Source organism: Gouania willdenowi, chromosome 6 (assembly GCF_900634775.1).
Source record: "Gouania willdenowi chromosome 6, fGouWil2.1, whole genome shotgun sequence".
Classification (NCBI taxonomy): Eukaryota; Metazoa; Chordata; class Actinopteri; order Blenniiformes; family Gobiesocidae; genus Gouania; species Gouania willdenowi.
Genome location: NC_041049.1, coordinates 8,891,589 through 8,910,231, shown reverse-complemented (window position 1 = coordinate 8,910,231; position 18,643 = coordinate 8,891,589). Strand labels below are relative to the sequence as shown.

The 18,643-nt window shown below is 38.5% G+C and overlaps 1 protein-coding gene across 1 annotated transcript in view; it reads left to right on the top strand.

The window, feature by feature from the left end:
• The window catches only part of snd1 (staphylococcal nuclease and tudor domain containing 1), a 242,094-nt gene that overhangs the window by 143,707 nt on the left and 79,744 nt on the right, over positions 1-18,643 (top strand). Inside the window, exon 17 of the mRNA XM_028451498.1 lies at positions 12,890-13,078. Coding sequence (XP_028307299.1) covers positions 12,890-13,078 — 189 coding nt within the window. The remainder of the gene's footprint in view (positions 1-12,889; positions 13,079-18,643) is intronic.

Below are 18,643 nucleotides of genomic sequence, written 5' to 3'. Positions count from 1 at the left end.
TTAAATTAAACCGGAGTGCCATGTCTTACTCAATGACTGCTGGGAGCAAGAGAGTTAACCCCGAAGCTGAGGTTAGCTCCAACTACAAGAATGTCGGAGATGAGACTACGTGAAGCCTCCATTAGCATTAGGAGCAAACACATTTCCTGACTGTCAATAGTCCATATTCACAGGTGCGCAGCGCACACACTTCTGTTTCCACCAGCTGAAATGGACAGAAGTTTCCGCTGTGAAAGCGAAAGTAAACGAGAGACATTGCTCCACTTTAGGGTTCTCACTTTTAACATGCTCCGGCATGAATAAACAAAACATGCAAGCACACACATACAAAAACACACGCGCGCGCGCGCACACACACACACACACACACACACACACACACACACTAACAGCAGATGCTGTCCCTCTTTCAAAGCCAGTAGGGGGAGGAGGCCAGCGCCCAACCGCTTCGCTGCAACCGAGAGACATTTTTGCCGTTCACTCATAGGTTTTCACCTTTGTGCACAAATGTGAGTGAAATAAAGCCATGTCACGTAAATGAGATGATATGGGCGACCATGGCTCAGTGGTAGAGTGGGTTGTCCAGAAGGGTTGGGGGTTCAAATCCCACTCTAACCGAGTCATTGTCATTGTGTCCTTGGGCAAGGCACTTTACCCACATTGCCTTGTATGAGTTAGTATGAATTGTGCATGGATGTTGGTGGTGGTCAGAGGGGCCGTAGGCGCGAAATGGCAGCCACGCCTCTGTCAGTCTGCCCGAGGGCAGCTGTGGCTACATTGTAGCTTACCACCACCGGTATGACTGTGTGAGTGACTGGTGTGAATGAATAATGGTTTCTGTAATGTGCTTTGAGTCTCCTCAAAGAAAGCGCTATATAAATCCAAGCCATTATTATTATTATTATAAACACTGCAAACCGAACATCAACAGAAAGTTTAATCACAACAATGACATCATTGATCGGATCGGCAAATTTGGACATTACAGCCGGTCACATTAATTGCATAAAATGCCAAATATTGGCTGATCAGATCGGTGTAAAGCCTAGTGATTTTATGAGGTCAAGGCCAATGAGTGCCATGGTAGCATAGATATACCATAGTTGTTTTAACATGTCTTTCTTGTTCTGATGTAAGGCATGCATGGATCTGTAGTAAGATGGCTGAAAGTGGCATCCAAATGCTGCGCCCACTGCCATTTTCAAAACCGTGTTGTTCCAAGTCTTCTTAGGAAGAACATCATAATGTTCAAGGAACTTGAGGACATAACCAAGCACCAAAATGTCAGATTAATTTATTTCACCATAGAGTAACATTGGGAGTAGAAGAGTTACTGATGTGACGTCAACATGGTATGCTAACGCTGATTGGCTGAATTCAACAAAATGGCGATGCTCATATTTGAAGGAGTGTTGCTTGTATTAGAAGGCTGAAAGTTGATATACATGACTCCAAGACATTTATTACACAAATTAGGTACCACTTTTTATATATTCAGTTTTAATGGGTATAGTATTGCTTTAATGGTAAACGCAAAAAGCCTGTTGGTTATCAGCATACTAGAATTTGATGTAAAAAAAGATGGTACGGGAAAGTGTGTAAACTAGATTATAGTTGATCACACTGGCAATGTTTGACCAGTATTGCAAAGATCAACATATTGTAATTAGAAGGAAAAGAGTGAATAAATGGAAAGATTCACTTGGTAGAAGGTCGTTGTTCCCTTTTAATAACCACCATAAAATGAAATAGAAACAAAGTCTTTCTGTTGTTTTGGACTTCATGTCATGCACCGAGACAAATTTGTTTCGACAATACTCCTCTCAAAAAGCCTCATGCGGTTGGCTGCAACCCCCAGCGGGAAGACTGTTCAAAATTTGTTAGTCTCCTTCAGGATGTTTACAGAGGACACCACCAGCTTTTTCTCTGGTTGACTCAGTGTTGACCTCTGCCTTCTTTTCTCTTTCTCCATCATTGCTCCTTCAAGGTTTTTTACGTGTCTGAAAACTCTTCTCCAAAAACTAAACAAACAACATAAAATATTATCCATTTGTAACTTTCCATTTAACGTTTAATCTTGGGGGTCAGGGTTAGCCTTTCCTTTTTTTTTTTTTCTTTCTTTGTTGTAAAAGAACTGATGGCTCCTAACATCTAATTAAACCTGCTTCTGTTTAATGGAAAACCCCTTCATAAAATGAAGCTGAACATAGTGTTATCCAAATTGCAGAATTGAAATTCAATTCAACTATAAAATAGGCAAACAGATTAAACAGCCTCTGCTGTTTAATCTGAACACCCCCTTCCACCAACATTTAAAACAGATATTTAAATTTTTACAGCTGGACAGGTTAATATATGATACTTCCAAGTAATCACATTAACTCACACAAATGCACATGCACTGAAAACACGTGTGCCCATGAAAAACGCACATGTGCACGCACATACAGAATCATACACATTAAACAGACTTTACCTTTCAACTGGAAGCTTTCAACCCTTATCAGTCTTGACCATTCTCCTGTTAATCCTTGTTAGCCCTCCCCATTTACACTGCTCTGGTCACGTGCACTGTCAGAACAGTGATACAGGGTTAGGGTCAATAATCTATTGATGAAAAAGAAAACTAATAATGGACATGAGGTATGCTTAATGGTGGGGATCATGCTTTCTTCCTTTAAAGTTAATGGCCCTGGCTGTCTAAGAAGCTTGACTTCCTCCCCAATCCTGCCGCCAACAGACAGCAGCCCCTCCACTGACAGTGATGCATTACACCCAGTGAGTCACATTGATCACCCTGGAAGACTCCACATACAGAGACGCACATGCATGTAGTTTTTTTCACGTGTTAGGCTTTATGCATTAAAGAAGCATTAAAGAAGCTTTAATCGACTTAAAGCATACATTTAGAAAAAACAAAAAACCTTGAGAGTTATAGCTTCATTGTCTTGTAATCTAGATTAAAGCCGTTAATCTATCATTTAAAGGTGCCAGACTTTTTGTATGAGGTATTTGTAGTTGAAATTAAATCTAGAAAAAACACAACCAATAATTCTCATTTGCTAATTACAGTAGCATCTCTAAAGGCTTCAATGGATGAAAGCACTTTTGTATTTGGATATGCTGAGTAATTGAAGAAGTAGATGTGCTGGTCCAAGAGCAGCCATTGTGCCACTAAAATGTTTAGACAGCCAGATTGAGATATACTTGTACCCTGCGGTGAGCACGCTTGACATTATCCTGCCAAGAATCAGGCAAACGTCACCACCCTGACTGAACGCTTTCCTCCATTCTATCATCTCTTTCATTTTGTTTCTGTTACTGTGTTCCACTCAGGGACAGTGAATGAATATACGAGCAAATAGTGTACAAATGCAAACACTTTTAACAGCCCTCCCCTTTTCCATCCCAGCCTAAGGCCGAACTCAATCCACATCTGATAAATAGCTTTCTGTCCTGACCCTGTGGTCCTATAGTTAATGAACCAACCTAGTTTTGGTGCCAGGGCTTCAGCAGTAGGATGCAACGCTAGAGCAGTCGATAGCTCCAACCCATAGGCATGCTAACTGGACTAGGTTAACCTTTGGGTGAAGCCTTACTTCATACTCTTTAAAACTACTATGTTCCTGCTTTGTTTCTGCTGTATCTTTTTTTACATGTAAAATGCTTTATGCATTAATGCACTTTTTGGGATGTTTGACCTTGTTTGTTCTGCCTTGTTTAATTTCACTGTCTTTTTACTCTTATGTGATGATATTTTCTTAATTACAGGCCACATAAATGCATTATTTACACCCCCTATGTGTTTCAGAGATCAATAAGCATTTGTTTTATTTATTCTTCTCTGTCTTTAACTGATTTTTTCTGGTCTATATTTATAGATTTTTCCTGCAACTGGCTGGCCTTTTTTAATTTTTGATTTAACTAAAGTATTATGCCAACACATTTAGCCTTTTTATGCTCGAGTATGTCTGTAATAAGGCAGTGAGATCAGTATAAAATGGCTTCAGAAAGGCAAATCTCTTTGCATGGAGTGTCATTACTGCCATTAGAATCAAAGGACTGACTGTAATTTCAGGGTGTTTTGCACATGCCCGTTTCTTAGTCATGTTTTGCGTCTGTGTCCCATTAAAAGCAGTTTATGGACTTTGCTAATGAAAACTGACTGCAGTATCACTTTTGGAGGTTGAGCCTTGATATTTCACAAAAAGAAAATGACACATGTTGCTAAATTTCTTAGCAAATGTCGGCTAACACGGCATGTCTGATCTTGTGTTTTTATGTCACATATCTATGCTGCAATGCTATAAATGTATATATGATATGAATGTCAAATTCCTTGTTTGCTGTGATCTATACCATTGGTTATTTGTTGTGCTGTATGTACTGACGTCCCCCTCTCACCTTGGAGAATATCTCAAACAAACATAGTTGTCATAATCTGTAGTGTTCCACGTCTTGCTTTCGAGGGCACGGATTCCTTTCTGTCCTTCCAGAAAATTGATCCATATTGACTAGAATGTGAGGCATTACTGGTAGAAAATGGACTTTTGTCAGATTGGCACTTTCATATCTTTAAATTGAGTCTTTACGCAAGACTGAGCTCGCTGACCTGACAGCGCTAAGCTTTCTCTTCTGAAAACCAAACATGTGGTCATGGAAAGGACAAAATGTCCTTTTCATGGGACATTCATGACTCTGAATTAAGTGTTCAAAGGCATTGATTTCTTAAGTGAATGGGGAAGGTTAGGAATATGAATTAAGGTATAGGGATTATCTGATTGCTTTCACCTCATTCTACTTTGCACCTCAATCTAAGGCTTAGGATCATCCATCACATAAAGGAGGTTGGATTCTTTTGGCCCTGCTCACACAGGAGAAAACAAAGACACACTGTATATATAGATTGAACACCTGCAAGTCAGTCTTTTAATTTTTCAAGTCAGTCTTTCTTCAAGGCTTAGTTTGTCAGGACAGGTTCTTCAAGATGTCACTTTGTCTTCCAACATTTGGGCATTTTTTTTTTTTTTTAAGGATTTTTTTGGCTCTAGTGGCCTTTATATGACAGTTGCTAGACAGGAAGGGGGTCAGAGAGAGCAGGGAATGACACACAGGGAAGGGTCACAGGCCGGGAATTGAACCTGGACCCGCTGCAGGTGAGGAACTACGGCCTCCGTACATGGGGCGGGTGCTCTACCCACTGAGCTACACACCGCCCCAACATTTGGGCATTTTATGTGTTTTTGTTAATGTAAGAAAGGAAAAACTGTGTCAATGATGTTACTGACACTTTGTGCATGATTGACCTGAAAATTGTGATTGTAGCACCCAGTAACTAATACGAGAGTGAAGATATCTTAATACGGCGATATATCGCAATATTTATTTGCACGATTGAATAACGATATGCTCGCGCTAAGTATTGATTATTTTATTTATTTTATTTATTTATTTATTTTTCTCAAAACCTTTTTTGCTTTTTCACTAAAATGTGCAGGTATGTCTTCACAGAAATTTTGTCGCTGTTTGTTGAAGGAACCAATATATTGTTTACTGGAATATTGCACTATAATGGTGTCACTGGTAAGAAAGACCCTATTTTTTGTTTACATAAAGCACTATTGGAGATATTTATTCGTTTACATTGGTATGTTGACACTTATTTACAGAAATGTTGCACTAAAATAGTGTCACTGTTCATAGGACACTTTTTCAATTCATTGTCTTTCAGAGATGTAAAATAAAAATTATATTTTTTCATTTTTTTTTCTTATGTCATAGAATATTGTAGATTGGTTTCTGACCAATATATCGATAGTTGCAGTATCGTCATATTGTGAGACAATCATTATCGTGAGCTTTGTATCGTGTATAGTATCGTGAGGTACCCAGAGATTCCCACCCTAGTAATTAAGGATGCATTCACACAGACAGATCCTAGAGTGGTTAAAATGCTCTAGTATCCGTTTGCTCGAATAGTCCACCTCGTTTCACCGATGTGAACACGCAAAAGGAGTCGAGTAGATCAAACAGGAGAATTCTAGAGTGATTGTTTTTGTCGGTCTCTGAGCATCTCCACTTTAAGTCTAAAGTGATTTGGAGCCCAGTGAACACTAACGCTCTAGGACCGGATCAAATACAGGAAGTATTGGCGATGACGTAGAGCACACGGCATTGTGGGTGATCAGGAGAGCAGGCGACGGCACAAAACAGGGCTTTAAAACCACCTAATGTATGGCAACTTGTTGCTGCTCCATTTTTGAATGTTTTGAAAAAACAAACGCAGAAGGCAGAAGTTTCTGCGCACACTTAAGTGCTCGCTTTGACCCACTCTTTTTCGGGTTTCTGTTTTTCTGCCTAGAGAAGTCTCTTTTCAAGTATTGGCCCTCTCAAGCAGTTAGCTCATGTAACTGTACCAGAGACTGTTTGTAGCGGATCAGAGGTTGTGCTCTGAACGCAAACCGAGCCAAACCAAGGTAATAAAATTATTACCTGTCCTCTGCCCGGGACTAAACTGGTGTGAAACCACCTTAAGAATAAAACCACGTCTCTAAAGCTTGCTGACACACATTTATTCACAAAGCGGCAGGGAGATGGCTTTGAGTTAGTGAGGTACTTTAGGTCTTATTTCTATCCCATTAGAATAGCCAGCCAGAGTTTAGGTTGGGTTTTTTTTTTTTTTACATTTTTGACCAAACACAGGATCTACTGCTGTTATAAAAGTAGTAGACATTCAGTCTGCACATCAGCGACATTTGTTTGACAAACTGATACGCACTGGGTTTCTACAATTCAGCTCCTGTCAATCACTTTCAACCATCTGCTTGCAGCCTGACACCAAACAAACGCTGCTTTTTCTAGCTCCCAAAACCCAGGTCTTAAAGATTTTACAAGCAAACCTGATAAGTAGACTGAACTAACTTAAATCTCCTTGGCTATAACTGTGATCTCGGTAATTTAAGTGCAAACTGTAACTCAGATGTAAGTTATGGCAGAGCTGCCTTTCATGATGACTCAAAACTCCTGAGTGACAGGTTAATGTTCAATGTGCTCTGCATTATGTATTAAGCCAGTATGTATAACAGAAGACTTGGAGTCAGATTCCCTACTTGTATGCCAGTTTGGGCCGTGTGATCTAGAGACATAAATACGCACACCTAGCTCTCTTTAACCTTTGCTTGTTACCCATTTGCATTTCCTTTTGAGGTTTTTGAGACTTGTTTTGTTTAGATGAGGTGAAAAATGGAATCTTCCAAATAGCTGGCCCACTCTGTTTCTCCATTTTCCTGTAGTGCAGTATTTGTTGACATGATGTGTCACCTACTGCTGTCTTATACCATTTTTTTGTTCACTTTCAAACAGCTAAGTGAATTAAATCCGCAGCCATTTTAAAACACGCCCTTGGGCCAGGTTTTACTCCAATGGTACCAAATAGCTTTAGTCTGTTATGCCTGCGCATGTGTATGGGCGTGCACACAAACTCGCAGTTACGTTGGGTGAATGCGTATTTTTGTCTTTTCTCTTTTCTGTCCATTGTGTCGACACAATCCCAGCATTTATGAGATTACCAAAGCCCATTTGTGCTCCGGCGGGAGCCATCTTGGCTCGGTGGAGACCTCCGCTGGGAACCATCTGGGCTCTACTCAAAGCAGTTTCCACTGTTCCTCTCCTGCCTTCTCTACACTGTGACAAAGCTATTTACTTTCAATGGAGGAGGAAGTCAAATTATATATTTGTATTTTCATACTTCTGCATTTAGGGCTTTAGATCTAGACCATTATCTTAGCTCTAAGTGGCTATATGGGTTCAATGTAATATCATCTAAATTGCAACCAGAATCATAATAGATCATAATAATGTGATGTCATATACCAAAGTGATACAGAAATATGATTTAGGCAGAATTGGCTTGATGCATTAATAATCACTTTTAATACAACTTCAATACCACATATTGTGCTGTGACTTGTCTCTGATTGTGGGCTTACTGTAGAATCCAATAATCTCCAAGATTTTATTAATCACCCAGCAAGAATTTTGGCCTCTGACCTGCATAAATCAATTTCTTTTGTAATTCAACATTTGACTTCTTTATTGACCTCTCTATCGGGCTCTTTCATCCCCTACTGACTTAAGTAAATATCTTTAACATTATTGGACTGGGTTTCTTTTTGGCAATTTGAAAGTTTTTGCTGGAGTCAAAAAACTACTTATTAGCTGATCAAAAAGCTGCTTTTTTCAGTATTCGTATGCATCTGGTTAGTTATCTCCAGCTTCTTCATTTTTTTTTTTTTTTTTTTTTTACTAAATCTTGTATGTATTCCAAAAATGTTCAAACATTTTCCTCCTTGCTGTTATTAACACACGGTACAGTCATCGTCTCATCTTGTTGCCATCGGCACGCTGTTGTCAGTAGCAGGCTAATTTCCTTCTCATAAGGTGGGCAGTATGTGGTAAATGAAGTATCCAAAATAAGCAGTCAAGTAAATAAAAACAAAACTTTGTTGCATGATTGATATCCTCTAAAACTGCAAGCCTGTGCTGCTGAATTTATTTCAACAGCTTCTGGCCTTCAGTGTTTGTTTGGCTCTTCAAGCCTTTCACTGATCACGTGGATACATTAATTTAAAAAAATAAAAAGTGGATGTGACATGCTGGGTTGTCTTTGTTTGAGATATTGACCTTTGAGCCGGACTGCTTTAAAAAAAAAAAATGTTGAAGAAAAAATACTTCACTACTGAATTCTTACCTGAGATGTGAAAATACCTTCAAGGAAAACACCAACCAAGCAAAACCATTTTAATAAACATACCAGTTATGCCCAGCCTGCTGAAAGCTGTCATTGACTGAAAATACCTGGAGATTATCCAATATATTGACACACAATTGTTGAAAAGTACTTCCCTCTGGAAGACGGTTTGATACTTTTTCATAATAGCCCCCCCACCCCCACCTCCAACCTCCAAACATGTCATCGAACTGTCAGACAAGCTCAAAATTGGTAGCTAAAAGGCTTCTTAATTCAGTTGACGTCATTATCATGATTTTGTTTGTTTGAAAGGTTTTCATTTTTAGCTGATTTACATTTGTGGTGCGGGCGCTTTCTTCTTACTACTTAGTGGAACCTCATTAGAGAGCAGTCAAGAGGGTCATTCAACAACTGAGTTGTCGCTTTCAATTATGGACATTGCAGCTGTAACCATGGATGAACCTTACCTCTAAGAATGATTGTGGTGCAAATGAATCATGGTTTCTCTAAAGATGCGCTTTCTGTGTCAGGAGAAGTTTTGTACGTGCATAGAGTGGCTTGCAAAAGAATGCATATCCCTCAAACTTTTTCCATATTTAGCTACATTTATTTATTTATTTAATAATAGCACAGCATATATGTCAAAAAAATGTTCACTTCTGGAAGAAAGCATGAAAAATGGTATGTGGGGGTTTTTGAGTATGCTGAATCCATTTTTAAGGATCGACGCTGGCAAACCAATGGTTTCCTCTCAAAATCAAGAAATCCTTATTGACAATTGGATATTTTGTCAAAACTTTGGTTTATAAGATATCTATTTTAATTTATTTCTCCAGAAGATTATATTCATTATGATCCTGATGCGTTCATGCATACGCATTATTCAGATGTGTTTATTTTTAAGCACTTGCTAACATGTACAATGATTAAACTCAAACTTTTGATGTCGATAAGTGATGAAAAATCAACATGTATTAATTACTGTTAGTCAATTAATGTCCTATCCTAATACAACCAAGCAAGCTAATTGGAGTGATCATGATTCTATGTCAAATAGAACCAAAGTTATGACAAAATATCCGTATTAATAATATGGATGGTGGCCATCTTGGATTCCTTGATTTGGAGTGGGAACCGTTGGTTTGCCTGCATGGATTCCATAAAAAATGGAATCAGCATACTCAAAAACCTCCATGTACAAATGTTCATGCTTTCTTCCATGAACATCTTTGCCTAATATTGCTACATACAGTATCTGCCAGGCTAATAGATGTTGTAACAGTTGTTATGAAACTGCTGCTATGCTATGCTCGACAAGCACAGATAAAACGGTGGCGAGTGAGGCAGCAGAGAGAAAGTCGTTCAAAGGACTGCGATTATTTGGAAGCGCGTGTTTGATTAAGTTAATCCCTTGTATATGTTTGAAAAAAAGCAAAGCCAATTTTTTGCGTATTAACTAAGTGAAAAATATTCAATTATTCTGTAACAACAAATATGGGGAGCTGTTAAACATTTAGCTGGACAAGTTTTTTTCCTTGAGCCACAGCTGCTCTGGTATCCCAGTGTAACAAGTGTTGGCCAAGCAGGACTTTACACTATGTGGCTTTGGGCCAGGGCCATTGATGGCAGCACTTAATCCAAATAATATGTAGGGTAGAATGTGTGTTATAGCTCTATGCATAGGTTGTCATGTTTCTGCCTAATGGTAGAACACATTATGCATTCAGTAATAAAGACTTTTTTCCCCTAACCAAGCTCAGTACAAAGCAAAACAGTTTACAAACCTGATTTCTGCAGATTTCCCGTGTGACTTCAGGGCAAAACAGTCCAAGTCTTAATCAGCTGACATTTCCCTATCGTTCCAGCGCACCTGCCCTCTCACTTTCTTGCTGACTTGAGGCTTTGTATAAGTATGAAAGAGGGAAGAAAATGTATTGATTTTGCTTTCCCTCGTCGTCCATCACCTATAAAACTAAACATAATGAGTAGGTAATTAGCTTGAATAGGCAGAATTTGGTTATAGTTCATCACTGGCTCTACTTTTCCTGTTGTCAGCAGGGTGAGTCATTTTACTGCCCTCATTTGTTTACTTTAGGGAAAGAAAACTTGGCTTCTCCTAATTGAAGATGATTTACATTATGAAATTAACACAATTCAGGATTCACGCCAGCGCTGTTGAGCATAGGGACCCCCCGATATTGTAATTTTTCTTCCCTACGGAGCAATGGTGCCCCATATTCAGTTTTTAGCAACGTAGAGGAGGTTTTCTGTTCGTTTTTCCTATCGTTGTTTTTTGGTACTGTTCTAATATTTGTTGCACACATGGATACAAAAGGGACTTCCAGGTATGTACGGGTTATTTTAACTCTCTTTTTAATTTGAATAACCCAGAAACACATACATCAGCAGCACTTATTTAATACAGGCAATCGGATCGGACACTTCCATCTTTATCCAAGGACAGTCCAGACTCCACTGTGCATGGAGGCTCAAACATACCGTGGCCTGGAAGGGCCCGGTGGCGAAAGCACCGCCCCACGCCTAACTCGCCGCTTACCAGGGCCTTATACATGGATATCTTGCTGAGCCCTCTCCGCCAACCCAACCCGTCTAGAAACACGGGCCGCTTTCTATCTGCACAGCAGAGCATGTTGACCAGCTCATTTTTTTTTTTACAGCTACACATTTGTCTCAGCACTTACAGTCCCTGGCATTAATAATTCACTGTGTTCTTTTATCCATCCAGATTTTTATTTAAAAACCAAAATTCCACAAGTGTTATGAGAACTGATATTGTAGGTTTGATTAAAGCTGCTTTGATTGTGCACAGCAAAATGTTTAGTGTCTTGTGGGATTTATGCTTTATTGAGGTTTATTAATGATTTATTAAGTTTTGTTTGGAATTTTTTATTTTTACTGAATAAGCTTTTGTGTTCGATCAGATTCAATTAGCAGAACAAGCTAATATTTTAGTTATTTTTATATATATTTATTTATTTTATAACGTGATTACTGTTGGATTTGGTGATTTGATATGAATAGAGATAATAGTGATACATTGAATGTATACCGACACACATACCTTGTTTAAAAATATGAAATAGACACCAAGTAAGGAAAAGAAAAAAAGATGCATAAAAATTTTTTATAATCATTAATATTGTAATAATCATTGATTAATGGAATCATAACACCCTGAATTGAAATCAAATCGTGAGGTCCCTTAGATGGCACACCCCTAAAATTAAGGCAGTAACAAAGATTGAAAAAACAACTGTAGCTTTACTTCACTAATTTTGGCCCTCAAAGAGTTATGAATTTCACAATTTTCCACGCCAGCAGCGGTAGCTCGTGCGCCACACTCCCTATGCTGACAACAAAAATTCCTAGTGAGAACCCTGCAATTTAGTGTCAGTAGTTTTACACTATACAGTGTAAAGCTGCTAGCCCTGTTCATTTTTTATTTGATAAAATCATGGTGTATACCTGATAGATCTTGTAAAGGTATAGATCTATCTATGCATAAAAGTGTTTTTACTTCATTCTTGCTGTGATTTTTGGTTTTTCCAGACAACGAGGACAGTTATCCATGTGACTCCATTTTTTTCAACTTTATTTATTGAATTCAGTCTCTGTGACTCCACATCTCACAATGCAATGCGCAAATATGTCAACAAATGGAGTGTTTACGGTGGAGATGAAAACAGGCTTTGAAGTGACATAGTCAACCTTTTACATCTTTTCTTGAGCAAATGATCTTTGATTTATTGATCAATGAGGCCTACTCTATGGATTTATCTAGTATAATAATTTCTGTATCCATCAGAGTATACACAGAAGTTATTTCAATAACAAATAGTGGTTATTGGCCCTGACCCTTGAATTTTGCAATAAAGTGCAAAAAGGCAATTTACTGTATTAAATAATTACTGTCATGCACCACTCGGTGATTTTAAACCACAGGAATGAAGCAGGGCATGTCTATGTAAGTGTCTGTTTACTACTAATGCAATACAACACTCAGATCTCCATTGAGTATCCTCTATATGTTGCATATTAGGACAGAGTCCTGATCTTTATTTTGTTGCAAAACAAACTCAATTTCCTTATCCCCCCTTTTCTCTTACCCTTTTTCCACAGGTGGAAGTTGAAGTGGAAAGCATGGACAAAGCAGGAAACTTCATTGGCTGGCTGCACATCGAAGGGGTGAATCTGTCCGTGGCGCTGGTTGAAAACGCTCTGTCCAAGGTGCACTTCACAGCAGAGCGCAGCGCCTATTACAAGACCCTGGTCTCAGCAGAGGAGGTGTGCCGACAGCGGAAGGAAAAGGTAGGACTCCAAACATCGCTACAACCCATTAAGATATCACTACAAAGGCTCATTTCATATTGATATAAAATGTCTTCTTGAATCGTTCAGTGATATAAAGCTTCATTTTAGGACCACGCGAAATGACATTCCAGTAAAATACATGTATTTGCGCTGCATTCAAAGTTTACAGCAGTCTCGGGCCGGGACGACGCGTCGACTTAATGACGTCAATGCAAAAAATACGTTGAAACAAAATATGCACATCAATGCTTCGTCTGACCAAAACAAAGATGGAGGCGCCGGAGAATAACTAATGCGAGTGGCTCCTCCGAGTTTCAAAAGTGCAACACAATGAAAACACGCATTCGTTTGTCGAAGGTAGCTGTTCCCCGTAACCCTCGTCCTTTATCCCGGGTGTGGCAGGGCGTCGATGCGACAAGGAGCAGCAGCGCACACGCACTGTTCTTAAAATAAAAGGAAAGTTTATATTTTGTTGGAAAAGCACTTTCTGTATTAGCATTTGGAATTTTGAGTTTAAGAAAAATATGAGTGGCTGAGTGTATTACTTTAAGTTGTTATTTTCATGTGAATTAAGAACTAAAAGATGCACTTTTTTCCAGTAAACTAAGCCTATGTGTTTTCAATATAAATTTAAATTTTGTTGGTTCAGGAAGAACAACATGACAAACTGCTGTTTTCCACTGCCTTTTTATTTTTTATTGAATGCTACCTCTGACTCTGAATGCATTATTTTGTACTTTTATATTCTTACTTGAACTTTGTTTTGGAATTTTGAGTTGAATAACAATAAACATATATTTCAATGTTATGGAATTCATGTTTTTTTTTTTTTGTTTTAATAATTTTAGTTGAGGAAATCAACATGTATAAATTACTTTTAGTCAATTAATGGGGAGATAATCAAATCTCGTCGAATCGAACTGAAGAAATTCATCGTTAGATCAATCGATGCACCGAAAAAATAATCGCAAGATTAATCGTTTAACAGATAATCGTTTATTCCAGCCCTACAGCAGTCTGGAGTACAAGCATCGGTCCCAATATTAAGATACTTAATTAGCTGTCACGTTGGTTAGTAGCTCTAGGTTTCTACTTAAAGAGTAACTAAACCTCAAATATTTGGCCTGACATACATCTAGGCTGGAAATTTTTAAAAATGTCTTGATTATGGCCGTGGCTCCTGGAGTGGTTGGACACACCCAGTCTATACTATAACATTTCCAAAGAACAATCTATGCTATGCTAACTAGCTACTCAATACTCCAGCTATCTATTCTCAATCCAACCTACTCACCACTGTTTGCAGAGTCTACAAGTGCTAGTTTCTATATGAGGGGCGGGGCCAATAGTGGTTGTTGGTGACATAAGAAGCCACCAAAATGTCACAAACCATCATTTTCATTTCATAAAAAAATTTCATTGTAATAGCTGGGTTTTAAAACATAGAGGGCAGTCACGATTACGTTTTTACAACAAAATATGCCAAATTGAAATACTTTGACTAGTATTCTATATGAGTTTCTATATGAGGGGCGGGGCCAATAGTGGTTGTTGGTGACATAAGAAGCCACCAAAATGTCACAAACCATCATTTTCATTTCATAAAAAAATTTCATTGTAATAGCTGGGTTTTAAAACATAGAGGGCAGTCACGATTACGTTTTTACAACAAAATATGCCAAATTGAAATACTTTGACTAAAATGTTAAGATTTGGACAGGAATCAATCAACAACACTACTTCATACCCAAATCTGTTTATTTTCAGCTGATAAAATAGGTTTTGGTGTTTAGTTACTCTTTGATTCTTTACCACCACCCACCCCTCAATGTCTGCCCATTGACTAATTACCGTGAATTCATACAACAGTATTTTACACATTTAAAACAGGCACATATAATGAGGAGTCCATCTACGGGAAGGAAACAGAATTAAACTTCATGTTATAGAACAAAGATCTGTAATAAGTAAATAAGTGGATTCCAGCCATGCATTACATTTACTGGACTCCATTTGGTTTTTGCTTCCATTATGTAAATGTGTAAGAGATAGAAAATACAAAATCTTATATGTAAACATTGCCGTCACAAGAAACATTATGGTAACACTTTGCAATTACAGTGGTTAGGTCAAAATCATGAACAATTTATGCCGAAATCTAGGCAATTCAAAAGGGTTCAAAAGCTTTTTTCCGTATGTTATCACAGCACTTTTACTTGTAGTAGTGCATCATCATGCCATGTGTTTCTCAGGTAAGTGACATATATGCTTTGGGTCTGCCATCTATTGTTATAGGAATTATAAATCCACTCATTCAAGTTTAAATAAAGCTTTGTGTGCATGCCGTTACCTTTTGTAGAAAGTTATGGGCCAGCAAAGATTAACATGCTTCATTTCAAACTGGCCCTCATTTGACTCTGTGGGGTTGAATTCTTGCTCAGCCATTGGGTGAATATTTAAAGTTAAAGCTATACTTCTCATTGAATGGCAAATTGCCACACATTTGCAGTTATCACTGATGCTTTGTCTCATCCCTGGGAGTCGTTTGATGAATGAAGGCCTCTCTCACGGTGATCCTAATCTGACCCTGGATTTTTATTACCGCACCACAAGTCACCCTCGGCAGATGCACCAAGTGCCTGGCCAGCTGTCATTGTTGTCATCTTTCACTCCATCTCTGTGGCTTATTTCCTATACTTGCTCTGTTATTCACACATTTCTGCGTATTTGGGTTCACAAGGAGACACTAGCTCATCTTCTCCGATATATAAATGTGATGGACTGCTGGTGCTAGAGAGAAGATTTGTACTTTTCCCCTTGCAAAAATCCATTTCTCTAGCCAATGTGTTCATACTGCTAATGGCCTTTTGTCTGTAATTACATTTTCTTTTTCTAGTGCTTACTAAACACTGCAAGAGAAAACTAAACCACTCAGAAGCAAAGCAAAGGTAAAAATTGGTCTAGTGTTATATACACTATATGTGGCAGTGATATGATCACACAATCTAGCCAAGATGCCACATTCCTGACACCACTGATATCAATATCTGTACTAGTTTCCAGCCCCTTCCTTTTACACCAATGAGACAGATTGACTACAACCACAAGGTTTTGACTTGAGACAACCTGAACACAGATGCGGCCTTAAGGGGAGACGACAAAATTGAGCCAGAATTGACTAGACAGAAAGTGATTATGTTTGATGGTCTCTTGCCACAGGCAGAGGTGGATGCATCAACCACATCCTGATGTTTGTGTGTGGATTTGTCCAGAGGAGATTATGTTGTGTTAGTGGGGAAGTACAGGGCAGTTTGTGGCTAGAGTGCATACAATGCAACTTGAAGGCAGATGAGGAGGGACTCTGTTCTAATTAACCCTTGGAGACCAACTGGGGAAAAGTGGAGAGCTTTGCAATTTCTTTCCCTGTCTTTCTCTTTTGAAGTCGCGGCTGGTCTTTGTAGTCCGATGTTAGGCAGAGCACATTGCACCTTTCTCCATCTCCCTCCTTCTCTTCCTCTTTCCTCATTGCCCTCTTTATTGTCCCTACGGCTGTAGATATGGGAGACATGAGTAGTTCTGCAGTGTCAGGCCTCTCCACAAGAAAACAAGGTTGTCGTAATGAAGCAAGCACACATAAACCTGCACACACTAGGAAAACTTTGCGTTGGTGGTCCAGCTGGGACCTAGGACAACAAGGGGGATTGAGGCTTGCTGCAGAAGCATCCTGAACCAAAACTGCTTAGTTCGAGTGACTTAAGTGAATATGAGATTTTGCTACAATGAGACCACGGGGACAAAGTGATTGTGTTCTAAATGAAGTATTCCAAAGGGTTTGATGAGGATCTGTTTCTAGAGCTCAGCATCTTTCAATATCTTGCATCAGCATCCTCGAAAACATCTGAAACAATCCTCCATGCAATCCTTTGATTGTACCACACTTTCATGTCCAAGTGGCTTTTAGTTGCTATTATTCAACGATGGATCTTGGGTTAAAACAAGTCGAGAAAGACTGTAATTAAGTTAAGATGATACAGAAGTGGATATGATTACCCCTCTTAAAGATATTATGCCATATCTGTTCATTACTACTTTCAACCATTTGTGCTCAACCCTTTTCACATACCACTGTCTGACATTCATTCTCTATAGTTATTTTATGCTTGCTTACTTCCGTCATTCTACACTCCCTCAGATAATCATTCCCTATGCATAAATGCTTCCCCCGTCACCTCACCTTTTTAGCAGCTAGTGGACAGATCTTTCTTTTGCCTGGAACGTGGTCAACAACAGTCAGTATCATTTGGACACTTTTTAGAGGAAAAGGAAAAATTGCGAGTGTCTGGAATCTGGTGGTACACTTCACTCTTCTTCATCCGTCCATCAGCGGCACATATCAGAAGCAGTGGAAGCGCCATGACGGTGACATTGAGCATGGTGCCGTGTCCTTGGTAGAGCTTAATTTAAGTAAATAATCTTGTTTCATCATCCCTTTTTTTTAAAAAAAATACATTTTTACAATATGCTCCAATAAAGAACTGACAGGCATAAATAAATGGATCAAATAACCAAATAAATAAATGTCAATCACATTTAAAGTGATGAGCTGGGACTTTTAAAAGTGTATTGTATTTTGTAGCTTATAATTTTCTTTTTTCTGTTTTTTGTTTAGTTTAGTTTTTAGTTTTTTTTGTTTTTTTTGTTTTTTTTAAAGATGTGTATGTGCCTCTACCTGTCCTGACATCTTCACCATATCTTCTCTGCAGTCAGCACATCTTGTACCTCGATAAACGGGAACACACAGTGGATGAATTAAAGTAATAGGGCTATTAACAGAACTATTTGGTTTCTGTTTCTAAGTTCAGGCTGGAGGAAATATACTTTTTTTGGAGTTGGTTTACTCAAGTTTTTCTTAGGTGAGCATTCTGTCCTACATTTTTGTAATGAAACTCTGCATGCTTTTGTGTTGTTTCACATAAAGTATTTTAAATGAAGCGTGAATAAAGCAAGCTGCATGATTGGTTCAGTGAAGGATGATTCCCTGCATGCAGCATGGACTTCTATTTTCTAGTGATCTGAAGTTGTTTACAGTGAATTCCATACAAGAAGCCACAAGGAGATTATAGTCCCTTTCCTTTGTTACCATGTCCAGTGTTGTCTAACGCCCTGAAGCTATTGAAATGCTTTCAGAGTTTGTGATCTTTTTTTTTTTCCTCCTACTCATTTCCTGACCTTATATAAAGATATAACCTGTGGCAGTCACCAGGCAATAGATGGAACATTGCTCGGGATTGATATTAGAGTAGCTCATCTAAGGAGGCTTTATGCAAAATGACAAATTATATAGTAATTTACTGGCTGGCTCCACCAAAATCTATAAATTGTAGTCCGTTTTTAATCTTAGAAATTCTTTCTGAATTTGTGTCATTTAAGCTGTCATTTTGCCTAAAAACAATCCAATCTTCAATTTCAATTTAAGGTCTAGTATTATGCTATTTTTCACCCATCTCCATTGGTTTTAAGAACCCCAACAACATAGTGTTTGAGGTTTATTTCCCCAAACTC